Source organism: Equus asinus, chromosome 22 (assembly GCF_041296235.1).
Source record: "Equus asinus isolate D_3611 breed Donkey chromosome 22, EquAss-T2T_v2, whole genome shotgun sequence".
NCBI classification, from domain to species: Eukaryota; Metazoa; Chordata; class Mammalia; order Perissodactyla; family Equidae; genus Equus; species Equus asinus.
Window position 1 is genome coordinate 69,460,416 of NC_091811.1, and position 16,232 is coordinate 69,476,647.

A 16,232-nucleotide genomic window follows, 5' to 3' on the forward strand; every position below is an offset into this window, starting at 1 on the left:
ATTACTCAATTTACATAATTAATTCAATGGATGAAACAGGACTCTCCCCAAATTAGATAAATGATCAAAACACTCTTGAGCATTCTTCTACAAATAACATAGCTTATTGCCATGGCACGAAGCTGGAATGTCTTATGGAAAAAATTTCAGTCTTCTGTGGTTGTCTTTAATTGACCTTCTAAATGTATTTTTAAAACACCACAAACCAAATACATCCATTATCCGTTTTAGGCGACCACCTTTTTCCCAAAGAAAGAACCTACAGAATATCCGAGGCTGGTACCCCTTCATTCTGTGTCTGTGTTTTCAACGCGCTATTTAAGAAGCAAGAAGAAGCTTTAGTCTGAACATTCCATTTCCAAAGTTCGTGAATTTTAAAGCAGTGGTTTGCAGACTTTGGCTTCAGAATCACCTTTGGAGCTTGTTAGAATGTTGAAGCCTCAGCCCTCCCCTTAAAAACTGTGATCCCGTAGATCTGAGAGGGACCCAGCACCCGCATTTCCAACTTTCCAGGCGATTCTACTGTATCTGTAACTCTGTGGTTTTATGCACACAATACGAGCCGAAGCTGAACTCCAGTCGTCCTTTATGTGGGTCCTGAGGGGTTGTAAAGCAGATGAGAAGAAAGAAAACCTACTACAGAAATATATGAGGTGGTCGAAATAAGTTCATCTTTTCATCTCCGGAACTCTCTGTTGAAATGGGTGCTTTGAAATTATACTAAAAGAGTATCTCTTTGGACATTTTGGTATCTATAAATTCTTCTGATGTTCTGTAAAAGTTATATACATTTTACAGTTCGTGAAAGAGCAAGATGTGTTTTGACAAATGCAAGGAAAAGTTCTTACACAATGGAACAATATGTTGAAGCTATTTTTAAAAGGCTTTATTGTACCACTGCTAACACATTGTTTCCACGTTATACTCAATTCCTCTTAGAACACAATTCAAGATAAGGTGGACCATCCTGGGTCCAATATAAAAAGTTTTAGCACTTAAATTGCAAACAGTTCACCTAAGATGATTTGCAATGACTGCACCACATCAAGATCATATTCTGAATACATTTTTTAAGAAAAACATGTATTTTAAGTTTATTACTTAGTCTATGACTGGCTCAAATATAATCAATAATAGAAATGGAATTCTTGTATAATGATAATAAAGACAATACACAATTTGTTAATTTCCCTCCTTTAAATTATACAAAAAACTTTCAAGTGTGTTGAAAACACAATAACTTGAATAGAACTCATTGTGGAGATAGAAAATTTTAACTATATTAGTACTTTCTATTCTGCAGGAAGATGCTAAATTAATGTGCCTTTTAAAAGTGGAAAAATAATCTGGAAAAGAGATAAATGAAACAAAAGATTCTTTAGGAAAAGGATGATTTACATTTATATATGTGAATACACTAAATATATTAAACAAGATTGGGCTAGAATTGAAGTGGAAGGGATGGGAATTATTATAGTGTAAATAATTATTAGAAATGGTAAAGAGAATTATTAACATTTCAGAAAATGTAAATAAAATAAAGCGTACATTAAAAAATGCGTATCTAAAATTTGAGAAAGTGAACAAAGAGGTGAAAGGTCTGTGAAAAGAGACACCAAAGGTGGAGAATTTGCAAATTAGGGGAGATAGAACAAGCAAATCAGAAATCGTAATTAGACTTCAAAAAGGTTTTTTCACAGAATTTAAAAAAGATCCAAGATTAGAAATTGACTAAAATTAATAAATGGAAGTTGATGCCAAGACATGGTGTAATAAAACATCAAAGCATAGCATAGTAAAAAAATTAAAATAAAAAATGAATCAAAGAAATACTTTTCAATGGCCAGTTCTTACTCAGCTACTGAACTATGAGTTGCCCTAGGAAGATGCGCCTGGTTCCTCCCAATGCCCATGTTTTCTTTTAGGAATTCACACACACACACACACACGCGTGTGCACACATATGCACACATGCGCGCGCACACACCGGGAGAAGGATGAGGTGGGGGGAAGGAAGCCATGCTGGATGGATGAGCTTGTAAGCTCATGGCTGCCAGGCTGTGGGCGAGAGATGCTGAGCCAGGGGATCCTTGAAAGGCTCAGGGAAAGTGGAAGTGGGAAGAGCATGAGCAGCTTGGTGTGTCCAGGGCTAGCTTGTTCATTAGGAACAATAGGCACAGCACCCAGGGCCCGTGATATTTTAGAGCCCACAAAGTGATTTAATTTCTTTGAAAATTAAAAAAAAAACTTCCAGGGTTAAAGAAAATGTTTTAAATTTTTCCACACATCAGGAAAAAATGAGAATTTTAAGGCCCATGCAAATCCATTAAATTATTTCACTTTTGTTTTTTAAATAGAGGAAGGGGCCTATGAAGATATCAGGGCCCAGGCCTGTGAGAGTCGAATGTGGCCGGGACGTGCCCTGATGAGTTCACTGATGTGTCACAGCTGAAAATAATTTGGGGCTCTGGATGCTGCGCCAGATACTTGTCAGCAATCATATAAATCATACATCAATAATCAGTGATCATATGACTTTCAGTGAGCATGTAAATAAACCATCTATTGCAGAGCCCATGTTGTTATAATGATGCAAGGAGAAAACAAACCATAAAATGGCTGAGACAGCCAATTTGGTAAAAGCAGGGTCTATGTATACAAAAGACACTTTTGTTCTGCTTTTTCCCGTCAAGTCTCTGTATTGACAAGCATTCCTAAAAATCACTAAGGAAAGAGCTTCCACTGAACTCCTTTCTTCCCAGACTACATGGTATACGATTGTTTATCTATTTCAACCTTGTGCATTCTATTCCCTCGCTCAGGTTGTTACAATTAAGCAATTGCTTTAACCAGCGGTTGTATCCAGCCTGCCAGCAATTTGATTTACTTCAGCAGCAAAATCTCTTTTAGTGATTTCACTGGCTCAGCCACATCAGAGACACTTGAAAATTTGTGTGCAAAAATGTGCCTGTCCTCAGGTACACACCAGATCTGAATGAATGAGTCTGTAGCAGATGCTGCCTAAACCCCAGTTGGCTGGCTGACATACACAGTGTTACGCTACATACAACAGGGAACATCTGAGTGGAAAGTAACAGCTTTAGACCATCATCCAGCTGTAGGGAGACTTGGTACCCCCCAGAAAAGGTATCCAAGTGATGGATGGAATTTTGCACCCTTCCTCTGAAAGCCCTAGACCTACACGGATGTGGCCTGTCTGCCAACAGACTTGTGCTGATGTTGAAGCCCGTTTCCAGTTTAGAATATTTTAATTCCCCCTCATAAAGATTAGTTTCCCCATCTCAAAGATTAGATATGCTTGCAAATCAGTAATGTCCTTTGAGTAAATACCTCTGTTTCCCATATAGAAAAGGGGGCCAAGGAAGGAAATGTGTTCCATAGCATGTAGGTCCAAAAACTTCAATAATTGGGCCACTGTCATCTTTGCTGTCTGCTTGTGGAGCCAATACTATTTTCAGTGGGAAAAGATGTGGAAGAGAAAAGCAGCGGCCGTGGTTTCAATAGTGTCATTGCTCAAAGTCGTCCTCAGCTTTCCTGTATTGTCCTCCACGGTTCTGATATTCAACACCTTCTAGAAGCTGAGACATTTTCTGATTTAATCAGCATTTGTTAAGCACAGGGACCAAGATTACCTTTAAAGAAAGTCAAGACTTCAAAGGTCTGATCTCTGTTCTGAATAAGCTTGAGCTCCAGTAATTTAGTTTTTCTAACTCTTTTCCCTCTGCATCTCCTGTATTGTCGAAAGTTTTGCTCATGGGGAAATGACTTTTTCAATTGAATTTTGAGTGAACTTTCCTGGAAATGGGCAAGTACCCCCAAAAGTGTAGGCCAATATAATTTCCCTTTAGCTCGCAAGGTTTATACTATGCAGGAAGCCCTCTGCTCGTGAGTGTTATGTTTCAAGCGTTTCCAAATTAGGGATTTGGACCTCAGAAAGCATTTTTACTCCAAAATAATAATAATCCTTTCAAAAAAAGTCAAATATGTGATTATATAAAATTGCAATACTATTGAATAGGACAAAATTTGTTTCTTCCTTATTGCATTATTGATGGCTGCCTGGTGTTAATTTATAGAATGAGATTGAGAAATTATATACAAGAGATTTATAAAAATTCTACTCTTAATTCAGTGGCTCTGAGGATGTGGCTTTACTACTGTAGCTATAACATCAAAATATACGGAGGAAAATTGAGAAATTCTGTCAGTTACCTGTTTTATTGACATATTGCTAAAGGATGACATTTGGATGTTTGCAAATATCTGGATATATGGCACCTGACTGACAAAAGAATATAGGGGGAGAATGAAAGTTTTCAGTTTTTATCCAGATATGTTGCATTTTGGCAAAAAATGCTTTTACTGGCACTCTTATGACTCAAAATTATAGCTATAGGGCTCTAATTTTTAAAAATAGATTTTAAAAGTTTGATTTTTTAAAAAGAATCTGTCTACCAGTGCACTCTCCTTTTGCCCAAAATGAATGCAGTATTATCTTTAAAAGTAAACTTGAAATTCAGTGAAAGTGGTAAAAATCTCAATCTCATCTTTAATTTGGGAATCTGTTATGTACAGGTGATCCTGGTTCTACAGTCTATATGTTCTATTTAATTAGGTCCCATTGAATTCTATTCTATTATTCTATTTATCCTATTAAATGGTTGTTTTAAAGAAATAAGAACCATATGAAAATAAAAAAAGACAGGCCAATTTTGCGGTCTTCTAATGAGAACCACGCAGTATCTATGATTATTTGAGGAGCTCTGACTCTAGTGCAGTTCCTCCTCTGAAAAAACTTCACACTAATTTTTTAATTGAATTTTTATCCACTTCGGAAGCCTCCTCAATTCACCCTGCTGTAGAGGGACTCTGAGCAAAGGAGAGGAAGGGGAAAAAAGGCAGCGAGTGGGAATGGAACACAGCCAAACTATAACAACATCCAGTGGGCAAAGGACTGTGTAAAGAAATGTGCAACTGAAAAATTTTCCTTAAAAATGTTTTTAAACAGAGTTGTTTAACGTGACATACCGGCAAGACTATTGGAGGAAGGGATGCTTTTTTCTATTTACACTCTATTATAATTAACTATTTACATATCTGGCTTCCCCATTACCCTAAGCAGCAAGACTCTGTTAGGGATTCTCAGCCTTGGTTGCACATTAGAATCACCTTGGGAGCATTTAGAAAATTCAGTGCATGACTTAAGTGGCCTGGAGGGTGGAGCCTGGGCGTTAGTTTAGTTTCAAAGCTTCCATTGGGATTCCGTGCAAAGCTTGGTCTGAGAATCACGGATGGTCCTTGTAGCACAGCTCTGACACAGAGTAGGTATTACAGAAACACTGCTTAGATCCTCGAATGACATCACGGGTGTTCCCTGGGAAACAAGTGTGAAACATGTAGTCCCTCTTTTGATCTTCACAGGTACACTATCTTTTACTGAAGAATTTCATCAAAAAATTCACATCCTATGCATGAACACCATGCATATTTGTGCTGCTTTAGATTATAGTATTTAGTTATCAACTCTTTAAAAAGCAGCATTTGGGATCATTCATCTGAGTGCAATTTTTCACAATGGATTCTCTAGCAAGTCAGTGAGCTTTCACGCTGTGGGTCAACTCACGTCATTTGTATCTTTAATCAATGGTGAGTTTGAGAGGGAGCAGAAAAATGTGTCTCAGCTTATGACTGTGTTAACGCAAAAGTATGTTATACTTGTGCATATTCAAAGGTATGTTATACCTGTGCATATGCAAAAGTATGTTATACCTGTGCATATTCAAAGCATATTAAATGTAAGATTTTTTTTGTACTACAATTTTGCAAATTTTAACTCTGGTTTTCCTAGAAGTCCATTTTTTCCAGCACGCGTCATGGGGCATGTTTGGGTACGGCACCTTCAGTGGTCAACTGTAAAGTGTCCTATTCCATCCACTTTACCTTTGGAGTGAATGAAGTCCGTTATCGGACACGTTATGTAGGAAGGTCAAAGGAGGCACTTTTTCCATGAATTGTCTTCTATCTTGAATAACTCTCCACTGAATCCGTATCTACTTCTTTAAAGTTCCAATGAAAGAATATTCTTCTAAGGTTTGACTGGGAGTTGGGGGGAACCTCGCTTCTTGTGTATTGTGGTGCAATGGGAGTGTGAACAGCGTTTCTGTGTGTGTAGGACGGGCCTTGCTAGAGCAGGAAGGGGATTGTACAAATTGGCACCATGTGCTGAATGTTCTCTGATAAAGTTGAATTTTCTAATTGACTTTTGTTTTATCTTATTCTCATAGTCTTTTATAAGAACAGGGACTATAATGCTCAATTTCTGTTGTAGAAGAACCCGTTGCATTCATTTGCATAGAATTAAATGCTTAACTTATGAAATGAGTGAGTGACGGAAAACTGTCCAAAGATCAGCGTGGTGGACTCAAATAAGCCTCAAAAATCGACACCTGATGAGAAACATATAAAGGTACAGTGGATGCTGATCCCCAGTTGGGATCATGGATCAAAATTAACTGGGGATCTTTTTAAGAAACATCAAGTTTTATGCCCGAATCCAGATTTCTTGAAACAGGATCTTGGAGGTGGTAGTCGGGCAGCAATGATGGGAACGATTCCCTCCCTGTGCTACGTGTTTGTCCGTGGCCAGCTGGGCAGAAGGCTCTGGACCAGCACTCGGGAAACACAGTGTAGTGGAACGTGCCCTGGACAAAGGGCTGAGAAGCTGGGTTCTAACCACACCTCTGCCACTACATTATCTGGCACAAGTCACTTAATCTGGACAGACCGCAGTCTCCTTAATGAAGGGCTTCACTTCTAGATAATTTCTCCAGGGATTTATAAGGTCTGTTTGTATCTGATATATAATGTTCTATTAGTTTTATCTTTCACGACTTCCTTAAGCAAACCTCTAATAGAAGAGTCAATAAGCAATAAAATGACTAAGTAAAATAGAAAACTAAGCTGTATCTACAAATAAAAATTCCAAGTGCAGTTCTGAACTGTGTGGCACACCAAGAATCTGCGCACTTGTGTACGAGGTCTACACGTGTCTATCATCTGGGTCACATCCATCCTGGTCAACAAATCAGAAAACTCTGTGGCTGCACATTGGTTCTTACCATTTCAAAAGTATGTCACCTCCAAAAGGTATCTACCTGTAAACACTAGCATAGAGATTTGCAAAAGCACTGTTTATTATCTTTCTAGTCTTCTCAAGCACGATTTTGATGTTCTCATCGCTCCTCATAATCAGAGAATGGAAATGTCTACATCAGCAAAATTATTAACCTCCTCGTCATTGGCTTTAGTCCTTCCACACATGCGCCATGTTTGCGCCTCAGGCCGTGTTTCTACATCTGATAGTACTTAACCAAAGCGCCTTGTGTCCGGCACAAAAGAGAAACTCAAGAAATATTTGTTGAATTAACAAAAGAAGCAAGAAGAGAAGGGAAGGAAGAGTGAGATCCAGAAAGAGAAAAGTTGGGCTTATTATAATGAGAATAATGGAGTTTTCCAAGTCGATGGGTGGCACACACTCCATTTCCATTAGCTTATGAAGCTTCCATAGGAATCTGTTGGGGCATGTGGACTTCCTTTGAATGTGAAAAACAAGACATTTAGCAGAACTTTCAGAACTGACTCTGAAAGGAATAGCTCACCTTTTTTTAAGCAGAGGCTTTCATTGACTGGTTTTCCCTCTTTGTTGACATCTATTTTCATCCAGCTATGGAGGTATTTCCTGCCCCTCCTGACCACTACCTTGAAGCCTTCTTTCTTGAGAAAGAGAGAGGTGTTTTCCACCTGGAGGAAGCCTTCCTTCTCATGGCAGGTCCATCGGGGTGCTTGGGAGCAGTGGGCAAAGACAGCTGGTTGGGAAGGGCCACCTGTGGAGTTGGAGATGCCCAGGCACCTTGCAGATCTAACATGAAGGAGCTTCCCATCCTCGGTCCACATCCACTGCTGGTTCTGGCTGGTCCCATTGCAGAAGCCCACAGCAACTATCTTATTTTCGAAAAGGCACTGCTGTTTCTGGACGTGGGCAATCTGAAAGCTCTCTGGAAGAGGGAAAGCTCGTGAAGCACCATGTGGTGAGTTGCAAGGTCCCCAGAAAACAAAACAGCCCACCCACAAATCAGCCAAGGAAAATACGAGGTTTACTCATTTTTTGCCATTGCTGTCATTTCAAGTGAATATTTCAGACCCAGCACAGATGATTTAACATCCCATGGCTGACAATGTAAAAATGCCCAAAGGTCACACATAAAAGTTCCCTTTTTCTTACTTTCACATGGTTTAGGGGGGAAAACACATCCCCATTGAAATAATGAAGGTTGAAAAAGAAATGAAACCATCCAAAAAATATGGTGTGATATTTTAGCCTCATTAGTTAAATAGGCTGAAGTTATGAAAAACCCAGTTTTGACTTTATTTTTCCCATCTTACCTCTGTCCCCCACTAGAAAAAGCACCCCTTTCCTCGCTCAAGTTACTATTGCAACAAGTATTTGTATACAAATGGAATAGTTTGAATAAAAATTTAAAAACTGGATATATTTATCCAAAAATAAAACTCATTTTCCCACCCTTCTAAGCCCTCCCTCCTAGCTAGCTAATAGCAACCAATCAGAATATTGATTATCACAAACTAAATTTCTTATAGTCCTGGAGAGAAATATTTCTCTATTTTGTGACAATATCTACAGTTTTCTCTCAAATATTAATAGATTAAAAAACCAGCATTTCTCGAGGTAAGAATATTAAACATCCAGTTGCTAAACATCAGCGTTAAAAAGTGAGATTTCAGGTTCTGAAACTATTTTCTGAGTTTTACTTAATTTGCCCAGCTCTCCCATGAAAATATTCAGACTTTCCCTCCAAATAATGACTCCCAAATAAAACACACCCCAGTTCTTCACCCCTGTAATTTTATTTCTTGTATTTTCTTTCTTTAAGACAAAAGAAAACAAAACTATAACGTGGTTGGGGAACAGCCTGGAGCATGTCACAGACTGCTCAGATAACAGCACATAATAATAAAAATGTCCCCTTGGCCCTCCGCTCTGCTGTCAAGATGCCATTTCAGGAGCTGCCGGGCATCTGGGGGCCCGAGTGCGGGCAGAGCTGGCTCCTGGCGCTCCCCCTGCTCGTCGTCTTTGACTAAACTGCCATGGAGACCTGGCTCCGTCTCCGCCTTCTTCCAGACTCTTTCCCAAGGGCAGGGCTCCTCCACTGGGGACGGGAGAAAGACAGGGCACTGAGGCCCCCACTCACCTGAGACCCTGAAGAGCAGGCAGGTGAGAATCGCCACACAAAATCCAGCCTCCATTTTCCACTTAACAACTGTTCCTGCTTCGCTTGGGGGAAAAAAAAATTTTCCCAGATAAGAGAAGTAAAGGGGAGGAAGGAAACCCTTCATGGTGGGGAGTTGGTGACGAGCGCTTCCTCCTATTCAATTGTGGGGGGAGGTTTACACCACTGTCCTTTTGTCTGTTTCCTTAGAAAGAAGGGATCCTGATTCCCTCTCTTGTTTTATGAAGGAAAAATCCCAGCCTCCAGGAGCAGGACAAAGCTCACAACTTTTGTCCTACCATTCCTTTGGCACATGACTGCTTCTGAACCTCAAGAGGGAAGAAAGGAATCGTGATCTTCGAGAACTGAGGGTTTCTACAGAGTTACCTCCCTTCAGGTGACATGATTCTGCTGAATACACACAGACCGTGTAACTCATGAGGGTCTATGGCAAGTGACACAGACGTGCACGTTGGTGTGACGATACGCCAGGAGTCTGCGGGGAAACCACAGGATGATGGCGCTTCTAGGTCATTATCTCGGAGTGACAATATTATGTTTTCAGATAGTCATCTCCACTGGGGAGAGGCAGAGACTAAAATTAAACCCTTCACCTTATCTACTTCAGGCTTCCCCCAAAAGATAACGGCCTCTCTCCAAATAGGAGAAAAAGTAGATGCTTTACTCAATATTTAGTATTAAGAGTTTATTGGCAGTATGAAACAAAGTCAACACAGCTGCAATAAAAACTCATATTTGAGCAGAACGTCTAGTGTTGCTGAGTGTAGTTTTTTAAACTTTATTTTGTCTCTTGAGGATTTAAACCTTTCAGAAATTTAAGGATATGCATGGCAGCATCCTTTTGCAGAACCTTTCAAAATGGGACAGGTTCCATCATTCCCAAAGGCACGTGCCTTTGGTTGGGAGAGAGATTCCCAGTAGACAGCATATTCAAAAATTCCTTCTTAGTAAAAGAGACAAGTATTTAAAATTCTTGATACATCGTAGTTGCTACAAATTTGTTTTTCCCTTTTAAAGTGAAATAACTCACAATGTAGGAACACAGTGGACAGATTCTGGGGCAGAAGCCGCCTTGATGCCCAAGAATAGAGAGTAAGTACATAGACACCCAGTGACAATCATTGTGCTCTTGATTGATTGATAGGAGGTACTGATCAATACACTTGCAATAGGGCATGTTATCAAGACACATTTCCATATAAAATAGTTACAGCTTTTGATTTTTGTTTTCAAAAACAAGGACTTATTTGTTAAAAATCTGCCATCAATCGCTTGCAACTTTAGCGGCAAGATTCTGGTAACTGAGAACGGTGACAGCACTTGAGCCAGGCATTTCACCAGCTGACGCGCATCGCGGGCAGACCTGCAAACACGAAAGCGTCTAGACACACAGGAATCCTCTCTCCAGCAGCTCTTCCAGGCGTCACTGGATGACACGTGTCACTGAGCATTTCATACTCACATTCCGTGTGGCAGGTGTCAAGACACAAAACAAGTCCTCCCTGGCAGCGTGAGAAGCCTGTCCTACCCCCTCAGCTGGGGGCCTTCATCGCAGTGCCGGGATGCTTACAGACGTGTTCACGTGCACGAGGCTGCCGTCGCTAACAGGCGGCCGTCTTCCACAGTCCACACCGCAGCGTGGCTTCGGGGCTTCTCCTTCCTTCCATTCCAGGAAGCTCCTTCTAGAAGCCTCGAGTGCATGCTGACTACTCCCCCTGGAGATCGGGGGTCTGGTGAGTCTGCAGAGAATCACTGGACGGTTTCTGCCGCAAGTCGGCTCTCGTACAGACACAGAGCGTGGTGCACGAACTCGTACTGCTCGCTGGTTTGGACCATGCCACCCCTGCAGGAAGAGACCACACAAGAACGTCTTACTGCTGACATCCTGCAAGCAAAGCGGCACAGCGACCACAGCCAGGCTAGGCTGTCGTGCCGAGACACACAGCAGCGGGCCTGGGGATTCTTACCTCCTTCCAAATGACCCGGCTGGTGGGTGGATGCACTGCCGGATGCAAGGGCTTAACACGGTGCTGGTGCACACTAGCATTTGCTCAGGTTCACCTGCATGCCTTCCTGGGGGGCCGCACAGCCGATGGTGAAGTACCTGGACTTTGGGGCCAGCCAGGCTTTGTGAGTTTAAACCCCTCCCCGGCCGTTTGTGAGCTGTGTGATCATGGGCAAACCCCTTGGTGTCCTCCACTGTTCAAGTCGGGTAACGACAGAACCTACTTCACAGGGTTGTCGTGAGGTCAAACGAATTCACGTGTCTGGAGGGTTCGTACGACTTCTCAGGTGCCTTATCATGCATCTTATGTTAAAGTGGCTTGTGCAACTGGATTAAAATCGATGGAAGTAGGTTTACCAAAAAAACCCTCAACTGTGAAATGTCACTCTTTCTACAAGGAAAAAGCTCACCACCCGGGAGCGGTCTGTGTGACTGCGCTGCAGGGAAACAGACTTGCCCTTGGCCACACAATAGCGGGTGGGCCCTCAAATGAGCTGGAAAAAGGGAATCGGCTCTGGTTTTCCCCTTGTTCTCGTCATTATCATCACAGTTACTCAGCACACCTTTTGTTACTGGGTTAGTACAAGGCAGCTGCGGTCGTGAGAAACGTGATGCTCTTCGTTACCCTTCCAGAGATAAAATGGCTGTGTCACATTTTGCTCTTTACAGTAATGGTTCTTTTACTGGGCAAAGCCTCTAGATACTAGTCCAAATGTTATTTATTTTTCCTGCTCATTGAATAACAGCATCACTGTCAGTAATTGTTGGAAGTCCTATAAAATCTCCATAACTCTGCAATCATACAACTAATTTTGAAATTGTTTTAGCCAGCCTTCCTAGTGGCTGTTGTTACTATTCAAAATAATTATTTTTAGACCATGTAAGCACTTCGACTTAAAAACAAGACGTATTGCCTCATTGTGACACAATTTCTGGTTAGCGGTAATAACTAAAACTGGGCTTGTATCTATATTTGTCAATCTCTATAAACATAAGCTTGCAAGATATTAAAGCAGTAAGACTTCATCCTCTTAAACTAAACCAAGCAGTCAATGGGATGCCAAAATGATGTGTTTGGCAAGAAATAAAGTGGTAAATATGAAGTTTTTGGTGACAGCAACTAATTGGCAGAAATTTTTCACTGTTTTTTTTTCCCCCAGAACTGTACATTTTGTTGCTCTGAAGGCGACTGTCTGGCCAACGTGTTCCTTGGTCACAAGATGACAACAGAAACGGCCAGCTGAGGGTGTGGCAACTCTTCCTCTTCTTAGCTGGACGATGACATCTGGACACACCTAAAATACAGCAGGTGTCCAGAAGATGCTGGCCTTGACCGTGAACTTGGGAGATACAGCAGCCGTAAATATTAGGGCAGCTCCAAGGAGCTGGGAGGCACCTCCCTTCCTCTGGCATTCATGCAACTCAAGGGACCGTCCGATCCCCTTGGGCTGCAGACGGCGTGTGGAGCCTTGTCTGTGCTCCATCCGTGGGCTCTGCTCCGTGACCTTCCTCTCACCCTTTCCCTCACTTTGAGGCAAGATTTTCTCCCTCTTGTCTCTTCTGGTGAGCTCTGGTATTTGTAGGTCCAACTGGTGAGCAAATGGAGATACAGTCTGGGTTTTAAGAACCATTTTACCCCAAACGGCTGAGCAGTGAATTTTAATGTGTGGAGTGTCTTTACCATGACATTCTATTAACTAAGTCAAGGTTGTTTGAGCCGGTAAAGGTGGGGAAGAGGGGGAAAGAGACTCATTGGCTGTAGGCTAGCAAAATTCTTGCAGGTCTGAAGGCTCAAGAAAGGTATATGGAAAGTCATGTTACTTTCCATTTAATTTTGGAAAATAAAAATAGAGAATTGTCATCAGAAGGGTCCTCAGAGATCTTCCACTCCAATCACCAGCACGACGTGGTCTTTCTAGAAGGGAGCAGCCAAAGGACAATGGTCATCTAGCCTCTGCCGGAACGCTCGTGGGTGAGGTGCCTAAGAGGCAGCCTTCCCCGGGGTCGGCAGAAACACCTCTAAGGCATCAAAATGAACCTGCCCCTCTCCAACTGTCACCCCACTGGTCAAACTGAAATGACCCAAAAAAGTCTTACGGCTCCTCTTGTAGTCACACAATAGCTCTGTAAATCCTGGAAAACAACCATCAAAGTCCCATGATCTTTTCTTCTCTAGACTAAACATCCTGTGGCCACTCCACATTTCTGGGCAGCCTGGTTCCCCTGTCACTCACCAGTCTAGTCTCCCTCTTTTCTAGGTCATTTGATCACCTATGACCTTCTCAGAGTGTTGTGTCTACTCCCGAGGAGATCTGCTCGTTGGGAATGTTTCTCCCGTGAGCTGCACGTTGCGTGCCAACAAGGCTGCATTTGTAGCTACGTCAGTGGTAAGATCCCACAGTGACTACGCAGTGCCTGCTGCTCAGCAAGCCTTTTAGGATATTGAGTGAAGGTTTAGGTTAATGAAAAAGTCCATAGGATTTTTTTGAATGTGAAAATTACAACTCTCTCCCATCCTGTACTTATGCCAATGAATTTTTGAAACTAAATGCAGGACTTTCTATTTATTCCTATTAATTTCAACTTGTTGATTTCAGCACAAAGTTCTTATTTACTGAAATCACTATTCCTGTTGTTTAGCATATTAGCCTTCCATGCCTCACTTCCAACTTTGGGTGTTCCAGATTTTTAGCAAGCATACGTTCTCTCTGTTTATCTGCCACTTATAAAGGGGTAGAGAAAGACAGGGCCAAGGGAGGGTCTTTGTTATAAGTAGTTTGATGTCATGTTACATACGGTCTAATCTTGTTCCAGAATCGTTTCCAACCAGGTTGTAGGGCCTTTAGGGCAAGCGTGAGGTCACAGTCTCCTTGAATTTGCAACAGTGAAAAGCACCCACTAGTCCTGAGTGAATACCTGTCAACAGGTTACCCAGGCCAGGCTATTTCCATTCCTGGGGAAACAGATAAACTCCAGGCTAGAGGTGGTAACAAGGCACCCCACAATGCATTCACTGGAGGCCGGAACCCATCACCATGAAATTCAGGAACCATCACCATCATCTTTGAAAATAGTTAATAATCTCCAGTTGCATATATTGATATAGAATACTCTGTTGACCTTTGTAAGAACTTAAAACCCAGCGTTACCCTGCAGATTTTACTCTGGTATGGGACAAATACAGTCTTTTTACAGGCTGGCCACAGTAAAAAATACCCAAGAAGCAAATATAGTCCTATATACAAAATACATTATGGAATCAATGAGCAATGCCACACTAATTATGGCACCCTCAGGAGAGCCCTGTGCTCCAGGAGAGCTCCGACTCGGTCCCCAGGTACCTTTCAGATCAGACAGGGCACCATGGACTTGCTGAAGTTAGGATGTGGTCTCTGACATAGATCTGCTAACCCGGCTGGGTTTGCAAGGTGGAAGCAGGGATGCTCGTTTATGACTTTAAAGGGCATCACCCTGCTCCCTGTTAGAGAGCAGGCGCCAAAATCATCCTTGACCTCCAACAGGTCAGAGTTTAAACTCAACCAAGGTTAACATTTTAAAAGATTTCCATAGATGTCAAGATGATGATTCCGTGGAGAAGGCCTGTGGAGCCCACACAGCCGGACCATCACCCCTCGGGCAGCCCGACATCACCACCATCACTCGTCCATCACGTAGGAGGAGCATCATCTCTCCCTGGAGAATCCTCATCTTTTCCAGTATGGATAACACACACTCAGCGACTGCTGAGCAGGAGTTAGTCTATCAAAGAGAAGGCTCATCTAGGGACAGGGCAGGGAGCCCAGCTTCTGTGAGATGGTCCATGGGCTTGGAAAGGTCTGGAACGCCAAGGGGTCAGGTTCATTATCAGCAGGGACCAATGTGTCAAGAGGTAAAAAGACACCCTTCGCTGTTGTCTCCACCACGCAATGGCTACCTTCTCCACCTCTTCCCTAATCTCTGCACTGCTTGGTTTTCTCATCGGCAAAATGCTGAGCTAATAAAATAACAGCGTCTGCCTCATAGCACTGTCGTGAGAAAGACATGGGACAGTCCACTGAAAACGCTCAGCACACAGCCGAGCACGTGTGGGTACCATGTTGTTAGCTATTTCATTGTTACTCTTACTCTTTGGTCTCTCTGGTCAACAGCACTGTTCAGAAAGCTCTAGGATGGGGCCTCTGAGGTTCTGGAGAACTGAGAGCAGTGCTGGCAGAGGACACAATGTCGCCAGGTTGAGTCAGCGTCGATGGAAAGATCCAGGTATGTCTCCAGATATTAGCAGCCTGGAAGTCCGCAGTGGTGGAGGCGGGTGATGCCATGGAAAGGAGTGGGCTCGGAGCTGACAGATCCAAGCTTGAACTCCTGCTTTTGAACTTGCTAGCTCTACGACTTTGGACAAATCCTTTACTCCTTCCCAGCTGGGGTTCCCTCAATTGTAAAATGACGTTAATGATGGGGCCAGTCCAGTGGCGTAGTGGTTAAGTTTGCAAGCTCTACTTCAGCAGCCTGGGGTTCGCAGGTTCAGATCCCGGGCATGGACCTACATGCCACTCATCAAGCCATGCTGTGGAGGCGTTCCACATACAGAATAGAGGAGGGCAGGCACTGATGTTAGCTCAGGGCCAATCTTCCTCAGCCAAAAAAAAAAAAAAAAGATAAACCTCATCAAATAGTGAAGATTAAATGAGTCAAGCTCTTCCCAACTCCCCAGGAGCCTGGGTTCTCTGTGGTGCCTGTGGGGCTGAGGCTGCCTGGACAAGGAGGGTGGCCTTTGGGAAAAGCTCCTGGTCCCAGTTTTGACCAGGGTGGTCTTGCTTTCTGGTTTTTTTAATTATCATTTTGTATTGGTTTTCCATCTTGGTGTTCTGTGGGAGGTTTTGTCTCCTCATTGTTTTGTT

At 42.5% G+C, this 16,232-nt stretch overlaps 2 protein-coding genes across 4 annotated transcripts in view; both read right to left on the reverse strand.

The window, feature by feature from the left end:
• The window catches only part of PTPRB (protein tyrosine phosphatase receptor type B), a 108,978-nt gene extending 99,531 nt beyond the window's left edge, over positions 1–9,447 (reverse strand). For both annotated transcript variants that reach the window (XR_011497083.1, XM_070494832.1), the window contains exons 1-2: positions 9,291–9,447; positions 7,680–8,075 (exon numbers count right to left, since the gene is read on the reverse strand). Coding sequence is in view for 1 of the 2 variants with exons in the window: in XM_070494832.1 (XP_070350933.1) it covers positions 7,680–8,075; positions 9,291–9,435 (541 nt within the window). In the remaining variant the exon portion in view is untranslated. The remainder of the gene's footprint in view (positions 1–7,679; positions 8,076–9,290) is intronic.
• A 547-nt stretch (positions 9,448–9,994) lies between these two features.
• PTPRR (protein tyrosine phosphatase receptor type R) overlaps positions 9,995–16,232 on the reverse strand; it is a 213,168-nt gene continuing 206,930 nt past the window's right edge. Inside the window, exon 14 of one of the 2 annotated variants that reach the window (XM_044756166.2) lies at positions 9,995–11,172. In XM_044756166.2, the coding sequence (XP_044612101.1) occupies positions 11,079–11,172 (94 nt within the window). In that variant the 3' untranslated portion in view covers positions 9,995–11,078. The remainder of the gene's footprint in view (positions 11,173–16,232) is intronic. The other variant, XM_044756167.2, reaches the window with a different exon arrangement.